General features: G+C 40.5%; 1 protein-coding gene across 2 annotated transcripts in view; it reads right to left on the reverse strand.

Annotated features, from left to right (window-relative positions):
• Positions 1 to 21,169, reverse strand: part of DMBX1 (diencephalon/mesencephalon homeobox 1) — a 54,859-nt gene that overhangs the window by 7,867 nt on the left and 25,823 nt on the right. For both annotated transcript variants that reach the window (XM_068239599.1, XM_068239598.1), the window contains 2 exons: positions 2,991 to 3,155; positions 51 to 229 (listed from right to left, as the gene is read on the reverse strand). In XM_068239599.1, the coding sequence (XP_068095700.1) occupies positions 51 to 229; positions 2,991 to 3,144 (333 nt within the window). In that variant the 5' untranslated portion in view covers positions 3,145 to 3,155. The remainder of the gene's footprint in view (positions 1 to 50; positions 230 to 2,990; positions 3,156 to 21,169) is intronic.

Below are 21,169 nucleotides of genomic sequence, written 5' to 3' on the forward strand. Positions count from 1 at the left end.
ATCTCAATGATGGCTTACAATAGAAAAAGAGTCTGTTATGAAGAAGGTACCTGTACTCTGGCTTCCGGAAGGTTGGTGCACATGGCCAGCCTCTCTCTCATCACCACGTCTGGATAATGCGTTTTCTGGAAGGTTTTCTCAAGTGCCTCCAGCTGCTGAGCAGTGAATGCCGTGCGGCTTCTCCTCTGTTTGCGGTGCTGGGAGCCATAGCGAGCTTCCAAAATGATGTCTTGAAATGTACAACCGTTGGAAGATAAAACAGGTCCAATTTAATTACAGGAAGTGAACAGAGTAGCGCAGTGTCATGTCATAATTCACTAATAATTACTTCCGATTATATCTGCAGCATCCATGACTGTAGTTATCACTCTAGTCTTTCCCACTTTGACTTACTATAGCTCAAGGTTATCCAACTCCAGCTTTCAATGACTTTATTCATATCAATATTTTAGGATGAAAATGTCTTTTCACTTGATGAAGTTAAAGTACGCTTTACTTCATGCACCCCCCTTTGTTGATTTTTGAGGGTTGGATTTCAACACTTCTGCTATAAACCAAGGACGGCACTTCATCATTCACTACATAAACATACAGGCCAAAGCCACCGTGCTGAATTACTTGTATGTGCAGAGCTTACATGTTGCCAGTAATAAATATAGCATCCAGAGCTGGGTGGGAACTGTAACCAAGGATTGAACTTTATCTCAATCAGTAGCTGATACCCTCTTTCCCATGAGATTTGTTTTACCTTTTCTCGAATAGATCATCAAGGGGATTTGTATGCTGATATTGTGGTGAAATCCCTCCCACAGTGTGATGTCAGGACCTAGCTGCTGACAGTTTCCTATCTGTGAGCCTTGTTGCATTGTGGGAAATAATGACTGTTTCCAACTGTCAAGCAACCAGTATCTCCCTCTGTGCATATGTATAGCTATAAAAAAAAAAACAACCCTTTAGCCTATCACATTGTTAGGGGGTGTGGTTATAGATGATGGCAGTTGGTGCTGTCTGTTTTTTTTTCATGTTTGCCAGTAGTAAAGATGATTACATGCAGGCTGATTGTGGATCAAACAATATAAACAAATTACATGGGGAAGATCAATCATTTCTTGATCTTTCCTCTATTTTTTAACTTTCCCCTTTTCGATAAAGTTCCCCTTTAAGCTTACTATAGGCAGAATTAACAGCAGAGAGTAAGCAATGGCTGGGGTTGAGATATTCTGCACTAGTTTTTTGGGATTAATGATTATTCATAGGGAAATGCAGCTATACACAAGTAAACTGAATAAATGAATCAGATGAAGTAAATGCATTTGACATCCTAACATGGCTCTGCCACATCCACAGGTATTTTAAAAACCCATTTCATTTTCCTAAGTCCCTCTACTGTGTACTGGCAGCACATTGGACACATCAGGCACCAGTCAAATAATTCAAGAGTTAATTCAAAATTATGAAAATTGTGTATGCAAATGTATGCAATTCCATTGGTCCATTTTAAAGATATGTAAAATTTCACACAAAATTGTCCTAATCTTGCATCAATTCAGACTTATTTGGATCTCATTGACCATTCCTATCAGGTACATCATACATGTTTTTCCATAAACGTTATTTTTCTGTTTTGTTTTGTTAAAAATAAAAGTTGTAGTTTTTGCAAATAAAAAATAATATTACTTGCTATACTCTGTTTGTACAGAAAAATTTGCACATCAGCACTGATGTTCATTTTTCTTGCATGGATCAGAGAAAAAAACAGCAAAAACCCGGCAGTTCAGTACTCCAGTTCAGAAGTACAGTACAGTACAGGTCTAAATCTTAAAGAGGAACTCCAGTGAAAAAAATGTAATAAAAAAAGTGCTTTATTTTTATAATAATTATGTATATATAAACAGAGAAAAACTGCTCCAGTTCAAATTCATAAATTCTCATGATGTCCTTGCCTGGTTACTCCTTGTTGGTCTGAAATACTCCCCCTGTAGTCATGTGAGCACATGCTTGGGAACAGTTACCCTCATCTTTGATTCCATGCTTCACTGCTAAATAATAACCAATAGTGATGAGCCAAAATTTTGCGCTTTAGTAATTACAATACTAAATTTGCAATTATGGCAGGAAATTTTAATTGTAATTATCAGAAAATTCCTAATTTTGCATTAAATCGTAATTTTGTGTTTAATTTCATGTTACTTGTAATTTATTGTAAAACAAGAAAACTACACTAAATTACGGGTAAAATAAAATAAAAGCATAATTTTGTGTTTTAAACAAAAATTTGTCCCGAAAAACACTTGTATTTATGAAAAATGTTGTATGAAAATTTCATCACGACAACAATCGTAATTACAAAAAAAATTCCTGCATGGTTGTAATTATGCAAAATTTGGCATAATTGTTTTGTTATAACAAAAATCATTATTTTGTTTTTCATTTTCCATTATGATCATCATCAAACTGTAAAAAATTATGTAAAATTTTGCAGAACTGCAATTAGCGCATTAAGATTATCACTAATATCCAATTGAGGAGGACGGGATGGAGGGAGAGCAATAAGCAGTCATCTATAGTTCACTGAGTGGGAAATGAGAATTTATGAATTGTGCAAAAGCAGTTTTTCATCTAAAATAAGGTTCTTTGAATTTTTTTCTTTTTTTTTCTTTACAAAACACTGTGCCTTAACTTGAGCATAACACTGCAAATATGTTGGTTTTGATTTGACTAAATATGAATAAGAATTAAAAAAAGTTACCTAGAGCAGCCAATTAGAATGTATCATCCACTGATCTGACTACAGTAAAGTCATGTGATTAGCTGCTATGCTATTACACATTGAAATGCGGATATAATGCGTGCTGAAGACCAGGAATGAGACATACATACACTGTGCTGCTTTGTTAGTTCAAATCAAATCAGAGATAGCTTTATTGGTGTGACCAAGATTTACTTCCCTAAATATATCTATTGCTAGTTAGTCACATGATTGTTCTTACCAGCTAGTCTCTCGGCCAGGGTGAGGGCGTGCACGGAAGGCCGGTAGTCAGGGGCATGCTGGGCGTGCTGGGCTGCCTGTTGGTGCAGGTTGTACATGGCGCTGAGAGAGTTCACTGCATGAAGGGAATATCCGTTTACACCGTAATGCTGCATGGCAGGAAGACCTGAGGGGACAACAACATGCTGGATATTAATATTAGAGGCGGCAAGTTATGACAACAAAGGAGTACATTTATCAGAAGTAATTAGCTGAAAGCTCAGCTCAATGATTTGCTTCCCCTTCAAATAAACTAACAGCAAAAACATACGCAGCTACTAAAGTGCAGGCCACATGACCAGCCACACCATGCGGCCAGGCTGCCACAATCTTCGGGGTTAGAGATGATGATTGAAGTGCTATTTTTTCCAACTTGCAGTTTATACACAGTTTAGAACGGGACCAACTAAGTATATTTGCTCCTGTGAGTTTGATTGGCCTAATTTCAAATGGCGTACATTTTCATGAAGTAAGTCTATATGCACTGTCTTGGCATACGTATTATAATGCCGCCAATGAGTTGGGCACAGGGTGAGCTGAATGATGGCTCACCCTGCTGCCGCTCAAATCCCCTGTGGTGTGAAATACCGAGCCATAGCAACAAGGAGGGAGAAGTGATTCGGGGTCCAGCCATCACCGGAACCTCGAGTTACCCTTACACGGCCTGTGCACTATAGCATTACTGTTGAGCACTGTGTGTTGAAACCACCTGCTTCGCTTTCCAGCCCCTGACCCCGTTCCAAAGTACCTCCGGACTGCATCATACTTCAACACCACACCTCCCATCAACTGATATATTGGGGAGTGGAGGAAGTCAGCAGCCATAACAACCATGTCTCCCTTCAATTGGGAAGGAGCAACAGAAGCACCATGACCCAACTCGGCAGTAAGAGCAGGAACCCAGGACATGTCAGTGACGAAGGAGCCCACCTCCAGATGGAAGGTCAACTCCACTCAAAATGCATTTATTGCTATCTGTGTTCCTATGTAAACCCAGTGGAAACAGGAAGGGCATGTTGATCCCAACAGCAATAACAAGCTGTCAGATTCCCTTAACCTTGCTTGGTCTGTCTCAAACCCTAAATCAAAAATGTGAATGGAACTAGACTGTAAAGGTTTACTCTGTGATGGTATAAACACCTGGATAACATATCATTGCTATACTGCTTATGTTTTCATTGGGTCCAATCCAATTCACTTTTTCTCCTAAGTTTTCTCCTAGGAGATAATTTTTTACCTCCTCTTTAAAATAACTTTTCAGCACTCTGCAATTGAAAAAGTACCAAAAGTAAGTGAAAAGTATCAACAGTATTTTGAGAATTTTCTTGCTGGCTGGTGGCTTTAATGGCATTAATTGATGTGAAAAAGTCACCAAGGAGAAAACTTAGGAGAAAAAGTGAATTGGATCTGGTTCATTGAATGTTGTTTTTCTATTTCAGCCTGCATCTCCATGAACTCTTTAAGGAAATCTGCTGGCAGCTATACATCGGTATATGGCCCGGTGTTAAAAATACCTGGAATTTCCTACCGCTATTTGTTTCTTTAGTTTAAAAGTCTCAACAAAGCAGGGCATACATTTCTTTTTGCTCTCTTCACACCTCTTACAGCTTTTCTCTGTTTACCAAAATTACATTAACCGACTCTGACATCTGTGGTAATGTAGGTTTTGTACTTGGTGGCTACAGGGAATCAGTCACTCCTACCTCAGTAACAGCTGACAGCCATGCTAGGCAGTTTTCCCAGTGCAGCACACTGAGAGGTCCAGAATAGTGAATAGATAATGCCATAGTAATTAATCACAAGTATATTAGGGTCATGCAGCTTTATTTTAAATACTTGCAATGTATTAAGATTATTTAATAAGCTGAACTCTCTTCACTACCTACAGTACACACACTTCTCATTACGGGACCATTTATTTTGCTTTTAGTGGTATGAAACCTTTTTTTTTTCTCATGGCTCTTATAGAGATTACAGCATGGACAATTTCAATACATTTTTTCTAAAGACGAATAGAGCTTATTTTTCATACCAAATATTCAAACCAATACAATAAACAAAAAAAATGCATGAATAGCACAAAAACTATTTTTAAAGAACAAATAACGTATTATACGTATTGTTGAAATTATGATTTTATTGCTATATTAATTATTGTTGTATGGTAAATTTGTCATAAAAGTATTATTATTGTTATTACTTTTATAATTGATTGTATTCATGTTTGTATTGCTACTTATATATTTTTAATTAAAAATTAAAAACTTTTTTTTTACGCAGAGAAGCATACACTGTAACTAGCAGAGAAGCATACATTGTCACCAGCCGCTCCCTTCGGTATAGGTAGCATGATGACCCCTTCCCTCCAGTATAGGTAGCCAAATGACCCGTCCCCCCAGTATAGGTAGCCCTCCCCCTTCACTTTAGTACAGGTAGCTTGATGACCCACCCAGTAAAGGTAGCCAGATGACCCTTCCCCCTTTCCCTCCAGTATAGGTAGTCAGATGACTACCTTAATCCCTCCTTTCAGTATAGGTAGCCAGCTCGCTTTCATACTGCAGCAGAAATCAGTGTCACTTATTTCTCTGCTCATCTCCAGTGCAGAAGCTTCCTCTTCCTTTCTGTCTACAATGCTGCCCAAGTCCATAGCCGCCGGCCACAATGCAAACGTGCACAGAGAGCAAGGTGGCTGCTGCACAGGCAGCCAGCAGCAGAGTACTGCGGTCAGGTGCTCGCCTGATCTCCCTGCATTGCAGCATTTGCAAGCATGCAAATGCTGCACCAGTTTAGCCTTCTGCTTTGGTGCCCTTGCTCCTGTGGTGCCCCAGGCCATGGCCTAGGTGGCCTTGGCCTAAATCCGGCCCTGATCACATGACCTGTAGAGCAGTCACAATACATAAAACATAACACACGAAACGTGTCAATGCATAGATTCATCGATACACCTTCAACACTTAGCTCCCTTCTCACTACATCGAGCCCACAGCACTCAATACACAGTTCCCCAGTTCATGCTAACAGCTGGCTCCTTAATGCTCCTGACAGCACTGATGCAGAACACCTGCCCATATATGCTATTCGCAATACAAAAACCTCGACCAACGTATTAGGCCTGATTCAATTTACTTTCCTTCATTTTTTTGTTTATTTTTTATTTTTTTCAACATTTTCACATTATAAATAAAATGCCTTTCAAGCCACCAGCAAGCAAGAAAATACTCAGAATAATTTTGACAGTACTTTTTAGTACTTTTTCAATTGCAGAGTGCATAAGTTATTTTAAACAGAAGATGAAAAATTATCTCTAACAAGAAAACTTGGGAGAAAAGGTGAATTATATCAGGTTCACAGTCTCTTCCTTAATGAGCAATACCTTCTAATGCTGGGAATACATGGGTCGTTTTTTCCGCTCAATCGATTTTGCCGCTCGAAATTCTCAACTCGATTCTCTTATCTTCCGCTTGTTTTTCTTATCTTTTTTCATTCACCTCTATCTGGAATCGAGCGCCAAAACGATCGAATGGGAGATTGGACATGTCGGAAATTATCTATCCAACATCTATCTGCCGCAAAAACGACCCGTGTAGTCCCAACATGAGACATAGAAGTTCCAGTACCAAAAAACACATATCTGATAAAACATAGATGCACCAATACTTCCACTCTCTCAGTACAGAGACCCCAAATATAACCACCCAGCATTCTACCCCTGCCACACCTACATACTTATCCACTTATTTAGTTAGTGGAATGATTCAAAGAAGTTACTTTACTTGTGACTAAAATGTGTACACATTTATGAGTATCAGTTCATTTGAAGGGAAAATGACAGTCAAGTGTTCCAATAACTGGGATGACTATCAGGTGCCAGTGTGGGAGAGCTTTCTTTCTTTAAAGAGAATCTGTACTCTAAAATTCTTACAATAAAAAGCATACCGTTCTATTCATTATGTTCTCCTGTGCCCCTCTGAGCTGTTTCTGCCACTCCCTGCTGCAATCCTGGCTTGTAATTGCCATTTTTAGGCAGTGTTTACAAACAAAAGACATGGCTTCTAACTAGAGTGTGATAGGCTTGAGAGTAGCTCAGTCTCTGACTCATACAGAGCTTGGAGAGGGTGTGTATAGCTTCTGCCAATGACAAGCAGTGCAGCACATTCCACACATTCCAGCCTCAGCCAACAGAGCTGACAGAAGATTAGATCATATAACATAGATAACACAGCCACTGTGCAACTATAAAAGGCTGCAGTAACACAGACCACATTAGAACAGGTATAGGAACTTATACCGTAGAAGAAATAAGGCTGAACATTTTGTTACAGAGTCTCTTTAAAGTATCTAAATCTGGATCTTCACCATCCCATATCTGATCTTCCAGGTCTTCACTATGAATGTCTGATCTTCAGAAACACAGATTTGTGGAAGTTAATTATTTTTCGAATAAAATATATAGGAAAGATTTGGACAATTTAGCTTCAAGCCAAACCATGTTTATTAATCCATCACAGATGCTATAATTCCATTCATACAGTATTTCAATACTATTAATACTAATACTAATAATAATAATAATGTCATCTGTGATGGCTTAAAGATTAAGCGTGTGGACCTTCTCTGGATAATTTTGGTGTTAGGCATTAATTTGTGATCCTGCCTTTATTGATTTTGAGCTATAAAAAGTTTGATTCCTGGATTGAATAAATATATTTCAAAGTACATTTCTGAGGCGGACCTCCAAATAGTTATTGATCACTGCAGGGATAGAAAAGGTCATACAACTATTTCTAAAGTGTTGGCACAACGCAAGTCTACTACTAGACACACTGTGTATAGACACAACCAATTTAACACCATTGTTACCCTCCCCAGAAGTTATTGGCTAGTAAAGGTCACATTAAGAGTAAAGATAGCCATACATCTAGCGATTCTGATTCAATCGACAAATCGAACAACTTTATTAGGTAATCGACTTCAGTATGGCTGATCAAAAGTCGATCAACTAGTGACCCATACACTACAAATGATATCCTATGCAATTCACCTTCAGTAATCGATCTAACTGATGTTGTGTCTTCATGCTCTGAATGCAAAAATTGATTCATAGTCGATCCAATGATATGTAAACAGTAGCCGATTCCTGTGCGATTGATTGACATCTTGAATCCTGCTCGTTCGACTAAGCTGGCCATATCAGCCACTTTTCATCAATTGGGCATACTGGAACACACTCGATTCCCTCTCGATTTGATAGAATGATTGAATCGAATGGTCGATTGTACAGAAAAATCGCTAGATGTATGGGCATCTTAAGGCATTTAATACTCCAAAAGATTTTAAAGTAAACCTAAAGTGAAATGAACCAAATTAGATTATTAGATAATTAATTAGATACTTGCATATGGAGAGGGAAGGCTGTGATAAGGCCTTACTGGTCCTCTTTCCCTCGTTCAAGCGCCGGGCCCCGGTTAAATTCTTTGACAAGTTTGAATTACTTACTTATCTTCTTCCCTTTTTGGGCAGCCTTTAGAAGTACTTGAGTCCCAAAGTACTTTCAAAGATAAGCTGATCCATACAGCACATGTGTAAGTCTGGGCTTGTGCATGCGCAGTACGCATGTGCAGTACGCATGTGCAGTACGCATGTGTCTGTCTTCAGAAGCACTCGAACACTCAAGGATGCGAGTGCTTCCAAAGCCTGCCGAGGAGTCCCGAAGGTGCAATAATTCAATGGGGACAGCGGTGTAATGAAGTGACAGAGAGATGACCAGGAAGACTCTGTGGGTTCCAGAACCTTCCTTCTCCATAGGGGAGTATATAACACAAAGCAAGTTTCCTGGCTGATGCCACTTCCTCTGTCATAGCGATTCTGGTGACAACATCTTTAGTCCTGTCAGGTGCATCTTTAAAGAATGCTTTTTTTTTAAGTGTTTGTGTTTGTAACATAACTAATAAAGTAAAATAACTATTTCCCTTTACAATGAGTACATAGGATTTATTGAAGTATGCGAAGAATGGACAATGCATGGAAGTATGCGACTTAAAGGAAAACTTAAGTCAGGAAAAAAAAATGACATTTACTCACCTGGGGCATCCCTCAGCCCCCCGAAGCTGGATGGTGCCCTCGCAGCCCCGCTCCGATCGTCCTGTCCCCGCCGGCGGCTACTTCCGGGTTCGGCGACAGCCGCCGACAGGCTGGGAACGCGGCTGATTTTCCGCGTTCCCAGCCGCTATATCACCCTCTATGCTGCTATAGCGTATATATATATACGCCGAACCCGGAAGTAGCCGCCGGCGGGGACAGGACGATCGGAGCGGGGCTGCGAGGGCACCATCCAGCTTCGGGGGGCTGAGGGATGCCCCGGGTGAGTAAATGTCATTTTTTTTTTCCTGACTTAAGTTTTCCTTTAAACATGAACATAACTGTGAGGTAATTTTCTTACATTGAAACTAAAAGAGATGGTCAATGAAATGAAAAATATTTCTCATTGCATTCAAATTTAATATGAATTTTAATGCAGCTTGAGATTGGACCAATCAGAATAATTTTTATAACATGTACTTGAATTTTGAATGCAAGGATAAATTATTTTTATCTAATTGAACATCCTTTGAAAATAACAGGTATACTACAAATTGTTGAAAAACAGGAAACTAAAGTGTACAAGAAAAACAAAAGTTTGCTTTCTTAAAGAGAATCTGTATTGTTAAAATCGCACAAAAGTAAACATACCAGTGCGTTAGGGGACATCTCCTATTACCCTCTGTCACAATTTCGCCGCTCCTCGCCGCATTAAAAGTGGTTAAAAACAGTTTTAAAAAGTTTGTTTATAAACAAACAAAATGGCCACCAAAACAGGAAGTAGGTTGATGTACAGTATGTCCACACATAGAAAATACATCCATACACAAGCAGGTTGTATACACCCTTCCATTTGAATCTCAAGAGATCATTTGTGTGTTTCTTTCCCCCTGCAGTTCTCATGCACTGAAGTTTCAGGCTGCTTGTTTCTTCCTGCAAACAGCTTTGCCTGTGTCTGTAATTCCTCAGTATGTGAAAGCCCAGCCAGCTCAGAGGACGATTTATCCAGCTTGTAAAAGATAAGAGAGAAGAGAGAAGCTGCCCTAATCGAAATAATACACAGGCAGTGTGCATAGAGGGGCCTGGAAGGGGGAGTTCATAGCAGAACCACAACACTGAAGAACTTGGCAGCCTTCCAGACACAGGCTGACAAGTCTGACTGGGGGAAAGATACATTGATTTATTATAGAGACTGTGATAGTAGAAAGTGCTGCAGTAAGCCAGAACACATTAGAATAGCTTTTGGAACTTGTAGGAAGATAAAAAAACAGGATGCAATTTTTGTTACGGAGTCTCTTTAAAACAGAAAGAATTTGCAATAATTCAGGTTGGGGTGAGCTTGAGATGTCTCCCAAGGCATCACTGCTGAATATATGCAAATTAACCATTGTACCTTAGAAGCTAAACACACCTCCAGAACCGCTAGAATGCAATGATGCGTCAGCTTGTTAATTTGTACAGAGCCATAATAATCCAACATGCATACAGACTGTTTCGGATTGTTTGATCCTCATCAGTGCATAGCATAGATTAATTTGGCTCTATGCAGTAGGGCTTGTAACACCGAGAGGGACAGACTAACCAGCAAGCTCATGTTGACCCAGAACTCATTGGAGTGTGTAAGGGACAACAATTTTATTACACATAACTGAAAAGATAACAGTGCACGTAAAAAGTGAAGAAAAAAAAAACAAAAAAACAACACAAGAATTTACATTCAATCAAATGCAATTTTTTGGCCAAACCACAGCTCCTGCTCATGACATAAAGTAGTCTGCAATGTTATCCATCATCTCCAATGCTTTGGTTTGGCCTTGGAACATGAAGAGAAACTTGCGACACTTCAGGTTAAGGTTCTTCAAGGTTCACACCTTCTTTCACCCTGACAATGTTATGCAGCAGGCATGATGCCTTGACCACCCACACTGTATTTTCTGGACTCATCTGCAGTGAGCCTTGGAAAATCATCCACTTTGCTGCCAATATTCAGACATAAATTTGACAATTCACCTCACACATTCTGTAATCAAAAATCCCTTTTTAAGGGACAGAGACTTATGTGAGTAGAGTGTCACTCTGTATAGTCCAGAGGGTTCCTCACCAATTAAAATAAAAGTATATTTTGGATCTGAAGTTCCTGTAAAAGGCTTTGGATCTAGATCTATACTGCCAGTTTGCAGCAATTTCCCAAACAATTTTTTTTTTAAAGGAATCACAACTACTACCGTAAGAACCGACGTCGACATACAAAAAATGGTAGTCTGCATCAGCTACTGTAATAGAACCAGTGAAAAATATTTTTGTAGTTGCAAAACGTACTACCAATACATGGGGACATACTATTCTAATATGCTTGCCATCTATGGAATCAGTACAATAAGCAAAGTTACACATAGGCCAAAACATCTCAGCAACTTCTCCCATATCACATTAAAGTGAACGGGAATCGAGGGAAAAAAATATAAAAAGATATACTTACCTAAGGAGAGGGAAAGCTCTGGGTCTTATAGAGCCTTCCCGCACCTCTCACGGTTCACTCACTCCAGCGGTGGCTCCTCCGGTTCAATCCCCCGCCTCAGGAGGCTTCGGAAGTTTTCAGGAGCCAGAGTGCTCCAGAACACAGGCGAATCTGTACTGCACAGCACTCGGGTTACCGGAGACTACTGAAGCACTCGGGCTCCTGAAGACTCCCGAAGCCTACTGCGATGGCAGAGAGCATTATTTGACTGATCGGTTTGATACTGCTACCGGGGGATCCAGCGCTGGAACGAGGGGACCATGAGAGGAACAGGAAGGCTCTATAGGACCCAGAGCCTTCCCTCTCCTTAGGTAAGTATATTTTTTTATATGTTTTTCCTTAATACCCATTCACTTTAATGTGATGTGGGTGAAGTTGCTGAGATGTTTTGGCCTAGGTGTAACTTTGCTTATTGTACTGATTCCATAGATGGCAAGCATATTAGAATAGTATGTCCCCATGTACTGGTAGTACGTTTTGCAGCTACAAAAAATATTTTTCACTGGTTCTATTACAGTAGCTGATGCAGACTACCATTTTTTGTATGTCGATGTCGGTTCTTACGGTAGTAGTTGTGATTCCTTTAAAAAAAATTCATTTGGCTGAAAACTGGCAGTATAAGTATCTGCTCCCCCCCCCCCCCCCCCCCCCAATCCCCAGTAGCTTTAAAACTTGGCTAGGCTCATGGAGTAGAAGAATCCAATTTCTCATTACATGAATGTTTACAATGGAAGAGTTGTTATATAGCAAGGAACAGTTAAGTATACATATACTCCCAACAACACTTTTACACTCATACAAACACTTGTACACATTGACACTTTTACACTGACACACGCTCGCACAAACACTTTCTCTCACACATACACAATCACAAAACACTTCTACACACTGACACTCACACAAACACTTTTACACTCCCACACACAAACACTTTAACATTCACATACTATCACACAAACACTCACAAAAACACTTTACACACTGACAATCTTGTTTATCGGTGTCTAAGGTATATTTTCCTTAGAATTTTTTATTCAGGTGAAAAACATTATTACAAACTACCATTCTTCTGAATCTATCGTACTATTTCACAGTGGGGACATGGCTTTCTATGAGCTTGGTTATGAAATGAGGGACATTGCACCATAGAGCACCATGGGCTAACTCCTGCAGGGCATAGCATGTATAGTTAGTTTAGGACCTGCATATTCTATATTCTAAATAAATTGGGGTTGCAGATTGACTTGTGTAAACAAATAAAGGTCCATGTATTATTATTTATCCAACATCCAACGCAGAGCTGTACAGAGCATATAGCTATTGTCACTTAACTGTCCCTCAGAGGAGCTCACAAGCTAATCCCTACCATAGTCATATGTCTATGTATGTATTGTGTAGTGTATGATTTATAGTCTAGGGTCAATATTAGGAGGAAGCAAATCATCTTATCTGTATGATTTTGGGATGTATGTGCTGCCTCAGCTGAAGTAAAGAATGCCACTGGTTCACAAGCAGGAGGTGTGTGCGTTTTATGGCCAGACAGAACATCACTAAATAAATTGGCCCTCCAATGCCTCTATCATTGCATACTTTCATCACATGCTGACTCCCTCTAACGCTCTTCCAGTTCTGGCCGTCTTTAGTGCAGGTCACTGAAATGGATTTAAAGTGGCCAAGATGTAAATGGCACCACCATAGCAAATTCAAAGTCATCACAGTGGCCGATATGCAATTTTTCACCTGAGTTTTCGCCTAGGTGATATTTTTAAACTTGTCAATAAAATGCCTTTTAAACCACCAGCAAGCAAACACATACTCAAAATAATTCCGATAGTACCTATTTACCTACTTTTTGGTACTTTTTCCATTGCAAAGTGATAAAAAGTTATTATAAATCGAAGATGAAAAATTCTCTCCTAGGAGAAAAAAAAAGTGAATTGCATATGGGCCAGTATGTCAGCACGTAACTTAGTGCAAGGAAAACCCAAAGTGGCTAGCTAGTGTACCGTATAATTCATAAAAGCACTATAAAGTAGAACCTGGATTTCACAGAACACCCTAATGCAGAGAATCCAACAACCAGACAGTCTCAAATTAATAAACCCCAATACAATCTAATACATAGACGTCCACAAAACGCAGGATCATATATGTTCTTAAAATGTTTTCCACAGTATTCAAACCTGTAGTAAGTCAACTACTTATCTTTTCTGGATGCAAAGACTTGATAAAGACTTCAGTTGCCCACAAGATGTCCCTCAAGCATCAAATAATGGTATCATGGTGGACCTGATATTTCAAATTCAGTGCAATAAAACTTGGTGCAGAATTTGTTGTCATTTCCCACAGCTTCTATCAAAAATCCCTGTTTCATTGAACTATTCTATAGTTGCTCCAGCTTTTACTGAACCGGTGTTGATAAACCTTCCATACAGTACCGATATATAAGAACCAGCCTTTAATGGTGTTGTGCCCAGTCACGTGACATCAAATGTCACCACAGACTAATTTTAAGCTGTTATACCTGTCTTCACAGGTGCGTTATCTGCATGAAAAATCATTTCTAACAAGCTTATTTCCAGCAAATTTAAGTAGGAAACCGGTCCAGCCAGTTTGATATTTATTTCATATAAAGCAACTCAAACACTAAGAAATATTTTCATCCTCTGATAACCTTTCTGTTGTGTCAACATCAAATAAACGTGAAACCTGAAACGATCACAAAACGGTGAATAGGGTTGATTGGCTGGCATCACGTTCTACATCCGTAGAACTAGAATTTTGTTAATTTTGTGTTTGGGACCTGCCCCACTGCATTCTGGGAAGACATATCCTCCTTATTCCCCTCTTATTTCTCACGTGAATGACATTCACCACTCGGGAAGACTGATTGTGGCTGCCGGATTATCTGACTGAAGTCAATTGTTTCAGACTCTACAAAGTTGTGGTGGTAGCTAGAGATTATGTACGTTCCAGAAGTAATTTGATATTGCTTATTTAATCAGATTTTATTTCCTTTCAGCAGCAAGTGAAGTGTGTGTGCGGTGGTGGCAGCTCTTCTGCCAAGGCCGATTAAAGCGAGAAATCTTGGCTGGAATTGTTGGAATTGTATCTGCTGGAAAGGATTGCTTGGTCAATGGTTACAAAAGTGACCATTCTACTGAGTTCACCATGAATGGCTGCGCACCATGTTACTTCCATTCTATACATTACTAGCAGCCACAATGCTATTATCTTCTTTGTGTGGAAAGTCCTATTCCCGGGCCAACAGATCCTTCTACAAAACGGCAGCCTGAAATTGCCCGGAGTTCCATAGAGAGTCTACGGCCCTGGAAATGTGCAGAGAGGATCAATGAGATGCTAATTTTCCGCCTTTGTTGCAAATTTGTTGCGAATTGCGAGCAGCTTGAAACTGAGCCAATCAGACGCTGTAAATCAGGGCTGTTTATGGCCATTTTGGTGTCCCAAGCCAGGCACCTTTTGTCTCCTTATCCCAATCTACTGAACAGGAAGATCATAACCTACATCACTTAGTTTTGTGGACACCAATATGAAATTGATAGTTTATGATAGTTTACATAGAACTAATGTTGTTTTTCAAAATAAGTTTGTAAAGGATACCCAAATTATAACCAGGCCATATACAAACTCACTGAGCCTGAACAAACCCTTCCAATAATGATTTTGCAGAATGTATATCCACTTTATATACATGTTTGTGCTTAAGTACAGCCTGGGTCTTTAGAGATCAAAATATTGTCCTGGAAATGGAATCAGAGTTGCAACAATTGACACAGCAGTGCCCATTTAACTGTTAAAATTGATGAAATTAGCAGTTGGCTATAAGAATTCCACAAAGTGTGCTAAGACGATCTCTGTGGTGCCCCCTACTATAGTCGACACCCCAGGCATATGTCTTGTCTGGTTTGCCAATGCCTTAAAATGTTAAATAGTACACAGGCCTGGATTTACATCACAGGAGCGTATAGGCATAGATGTCCTGGCACCCTAGACTTCCTCCATAAATCTACTAACACCTGACGTACTGCACTGCAAGTGTGCTGGTTGGCCCAGTTGTCACTTCTTCCTTACTTCCCTTGCCCATTGGTACCTACAGGCGTGTTCTAGCATTAGGTAGCCAGAAATACCCTCAGTATTAAGTACCTAGTGGTGCCCCCGACTGAAGAAAGAGCTCATCAGTGGAATGCCGAGAGCTGAGTGAGTACACTCCAATTTCAGGGCTGCTTGGGACTCTGCATAGGCAAGTAGGGAAGGAGGCACTTGAGGAGCAGAGTGCAATGCCTTTCTATAATCAGGAGCCTGTAGACACGTGCCTACAGTGCCTTATGGTAAGTCCAGCCCTGATAGTACTTATGAGGCTCTCTTTCTGTCACTGTCCCTCTACAAACAAACAAAGTCTTTGTTCCTTTATTGCGGTCAATCTTCCATCAAGGTGTCCTCAACTGTATGGAAGGTTACCTCAGATAAAATAAACAAACAAGAGACACTTCATAGACCAGGCTGCTTTCAGATAAACCAGAGACCAGCCACCAGTTTAGACAAAAATCCCTCCATGTTATCTTAAAGGTCACCCCGCCACCAGCTGGAAACAGGCTTACCTTTTGCGGTAGGTGCCATGACCAACAGGCAGCACCACCAGCAATTGCTTTAAACCCACTGACACAAGCTCCACTCTTGTATCCCTCTATCTCATATCCCTCCATTCATAAACCATCCAGGAATCATCTAAAAGCTAAGATTATATTAAAACGGTAGTAAGACTAACATAAGTGAAAACGAGCATATCAAAACCAGAGTATGTCTCCTCTACTCCACAGTGCTTATCATTCACCTCCTGCCTGTTAAGCATAAGAGTACTTAAAGGGAACCTAAACTGAGAAGGATATGGATTTTTCCTTTTAAAATAATACCAGTTGCCTAACTCTCTCGCTGATCCCGTGTCTCTAATACTTTTAGCCACAGCCCCTCAACAAGCATGCAGATCAGGTGCTCTGACTGAAGTCAGACTGGATTAGCTGCATGCTTGTATTAGGTGTGTGATTCAGCCACAACTGCAGCCACAGAGGTCAGCAGGGCTGCCAGGCAACTGGTATTGTTTAAAAGGAAACATCCATATCCCTCTCAGTTTAGGTTCCCTTTAACGGGCAGGAAGTGGTCAGAGTGGAGGAGGAGACATTCTCTAGTTTTGATACACCTGTGTTTTTTGTGGGCTGATCACATTGTAGAATTTAAAAAAAAAAAAAAAGAGTTTGAAATTGGATATATACAGAGGTTCACATCGTTGTTCCTTAATCCCCCTGAAGCAAGCAGTTACTTGCAATCATGGACAGTTTTGTGTATATATATATATATATATATATATATATATATATATATATATATATATATATATATATAATTTCTTTTTTTTTGGGGGGGGGGGGAGTGTCAGTGGCTCTAAAAGGTATTACAGACAGAAGTTCAGCATAGCAGGCAGTAGAATTTCTTAAAAATCAGCAATGGCTGCTTACATATTCGCTTCACTTTAAGTCCACTTCAAATGATGCACTCAGTCTAGGAGAGTGGGAACTGAAGTTAGCTGGATGCTGCCCTTCTTCAGTATATACTGAGCTTCATACCATATATAGAGATCACATCTGCTTTGGCCTGTAATACTACATATACACCTCTACATATACACCTGGAATCATTGTGGGCCAATACTCCTGTTCCTCACCATTTTGAGTGATCGCTTAGAAACAATCAATGTACAAAACCATGTTTTGGTCTACAGCCAAGCAGTCTGTTCTATGTTATGGAGTGGGGGTGGGAAGGGCAAACGAGAAGATCACAACATTGAAGACAACAGAAGAACAGCAATGCTTGACAGTGACCCAGCATGATGAATAATGATTACATTGATGCCTGGGGACCCCTGTACCTACTTTAGATTTTTGCAAAAAGATGATCATAAATGATAATTTTAGGTGATGTGGTTCTAAAGTGTGCATGCTTCTTAAAGAGAATCAATACTCTAAAAGTCTTACAAAAAAAAGCGAACCATTCTATTAATTATGTTCTCCTGGGCCCCTTTGTGCTGTTTCTGTCACTCCCTGCTGCAATCCTGGCTTGTAATTGCCAGTTTTAGGCAGTGTTTACAAACAAAAGACATGGCTGCTAACCAGAGTGTGATAGGCTGAGAGGAGAGCTTGGAGAGGGTGTGTAAAGCTTCTCACTATCACAAGCAGTGCTGCACATTGCACACATTCCAGCCTGAGCTTGACAGAGCCGACAGAGGAAAGAAGATAAGATTTATTACAGAGACAGTGCAACTAGAAAAGGCTGCAGTGAGCCAGAGCACATTAGAACAGGTATAGGAACTTATAGGATAGAAGAAATAAGGCTCAATATTTTGTTACAGAGTCTCTTTAAATAGTACCTTTGGTAAAAATGACAAAGTCTGTCATGACATGCTCTGAATTATTGAGGATAGTCTGGGGGGAGGGGTGTCAGTGTTAAATACTTACCGAATCCAATGTCTTCAGGGCCCCAGGGGTCGCTCCGCCCCCCCTCCTTGACAGTGCAGTTTTAGTCATGTTTCGGAAGACTGGCCCATCCCCAGCTCAGCAGCCACCAATTAGGATGTGGGAGAACGCCCTTGGCAAAGCAGATGGGTGTGGCCAGAGCCCCAGCAAGGATTTTGAAGGGAAAAAAATTGCGCAGGCCCATTTCCAAGGTGGACGAAGCAATCATCTCCCTGGAGGGATGACTCAAGGACAGTAAATTTATTTCATTTTAACACTTCCTCAATCCTTCAACATTTAGACAGTCTGCCATGACAGGTCCTGTTACTTTTACTAGAGGTACTCTTTAAGTTAAGCTACAATAAATCACATTGCACAAATCCTGCCCTACATCAAACTGCTAAATCTTCTCTAGCATACATTTTATACATGCAGTGTACTGTGTATACTGAGCATTTACTATGAATATTCTATTTACACAGTATGTCAGTGGCTGGATAGTGTAATGGTTAAGGGCTCTGCCTCTGACACAGGAGACCTGGGTTCAAATCTCGGCTCTGCCTGTTCAGTAAGCCAGCACCTATTTCAGTAAGGAGTTTCTTGGGCAAGTCTCCTTAACACTGCTACTGCCTACTGAGTGCGCTCTAGTGGCTGCCTTGCAAGCGCTTTGAGTCCGACAGGAGAAAGACGCTATACAAATACTGCAATTATTATTATTATGTATAATTAGCATATAGTAAGCAGTCACAGCATATAGCATATAAGCACAGATGGCATTCAGCATCTATATATTGCATGCTCACTACACACACACACACACACACACACACACACACACACACACACACACACACACACACACACACACACACACACACACACACACACACACACACACACACACACACACACACACACACACACACACACACACACACACACACACACACACACACACACACACACACACACACACACACACACACACACACACACACACACACACACTCTGTGAACTGGCAGTGACTCCCCACCAGCAGTAACACAACTCCTGGGATGAGAGTTATTGTATCAGCTGCACCCACTGCGGTCAGGGCCCACCTGCAGCGACCACACACAGAATGGCTGAACACAAAGCAGCAGTAACGTAATACTGTATTCTGCCCTTCATGTTATTACAGCCCAGTCAGGACAATCTGCCGGATTCCTCTTCAATTTTGGAGAGTGCCTGATTTACCAACACCCCTAATCCTGGAGTAAATCCTATTTGCAAAGCATTCCGTTCTATAGACCTGACTTAACCTACCAAAAATACACATCTAGGAGGCTAGAAGTGTCCATCCACTGCACCAAGCGAGCACACCACGTCTCAACAATACATGTCCTGTGCATCATTAATGAAGTGCCCATCCAGTGGATCAGGAGTGGTCATCCAATGGATCAATAGTGCCCATCCAGGGCATCATGAGTGTCCATTCAGAGGAATTTTTGTTAAGTGGCTTGGCAATCATTGTCCAGGGGATTTGGAGTGCCCATCAAGTAGCTGAGGGGTATCTGTCCAAATGCTATGAGTGCTTATTCAGTGATCTGGAGTGCTCATCAAGTAGATCAGAAGTGCTTTGCAGTGGCTAAAGAAAGCTTGTCCATTGGATGTGCCTGTCCAGTGGATCAGGAATAATAAAGTGTGGGTCTAGTGACACAGGAGCACTTATTCAACAGCTTAAAGGACAACTGAAGTGAGAGTTATTAGGAGGCTGCCATATTTATTTCCTTTTAAGCAATACCAGTTGCCTGGTTGTCCTACTGATCCTCTGCCTCTAATACTTTTAGCCATAAACCCCTAACAAGCATGCATATCAGAGGTTTCTGATATTATTGTCAGAACAGACAAGCTGCATGCTTGTTTCTGATGTTATTCAGACACTACTGCAGCCAAATCGACCAGCAGGGCTGCCCGGCAACTGGTATTGTATAAAAGGAAATAAATATGGCAACTTCCATATCCCCCTTGCTTTAGTGGTCCTTTAAGAGTGTCCATCCAGTGTCTCAGGACTGCTCATCTCACGGTGACTTGTTCATTGGCTTGTTCATTGGCTCCACAATGTTCATCCAGTGGCTCAGGTACTGGCATGCAATTTCTCAGAGGTGGTCACATATTGGCTCAAAAATGCTTCTCCAGACTCTGAGGAGTTCCATCCAGTGAATCAGAAGTGCAAGGTAGAGTTACGCACCTTTCAAAGTGTCCAGTGCCTTGTGAATGTCGATTTTGCATTACCTTCTCATTACATCTCTTTTAACAAATTGTAAGCATTTTTGTGAAGATCTTTTTCTGTGTAATTTCTGGATATATGACATATCCTTAACTGAGGATCATTCCATTATTATTATTTATTATTATTATTATTTAGTATTTATATAGCGCCGACATATTACGCAGCGCTGTACAGTGTATATATATATATATCTTGTCACTAACTGTCCCTCAAAGGAGCTCACAATCTAATCCCTACCATTGCCATTGCCATATGTCTATATTATGTAGTGTAAGTACTGTAGTCTAAGGCCAATTTTTTTTTTTTCAGCGGGAGCCAATTAACTTATCTGTATGTTTTTGGAATGTGGGAGGAAACCGGAGTGCCCGGAGGAAACCCACGCAGACACGGAGAGAACATACAGACTCTTTGCAAACTCTAGTGCCCTGGCTGGGATTCGAACCAGGGACCCAGCGCTGCAAGGCGATAGAGCTAACCACTACGCCACCGTGCTTCCATGTTCTAGAAAGTAATCTAGAAGAGTAGCTGAAAGAAATAATCTCTCTAATGCAACTTGGAGCTGAGCCAGACAGATTCAGAAAGAAGTGAATCTGATTGGCCCAATTTCAAGCTGCATATAATTTGCATAATATTTGCAGGCAAGCTGGAATCAAGGGCATCACACATCTCCTTTGCTGGCTCAGATGTTCCTGAGAGGGAAGTACAAGGGCTGGCGAATGGGATGCAAATGTCCCAAGCTTGTTGA

The sequence above is a fragment of the Hyperolius riggenbachi genome, chromosome 6 (assembly GCF_040937935.1).
Source record: "Hyperolius riggenbachi isolate aHypRig1 chromosome 6, aHypRig1.pri, whole genome shotgun sequence".
In the NCBI taxonomy this organism is placed as follows: domain Eukaryota; kingdom Metazoa; phylum Chordata; class Amphibia; order Anura; family Hyperoliidae; genus Hyperolius; species Hyperolius riggenbachi.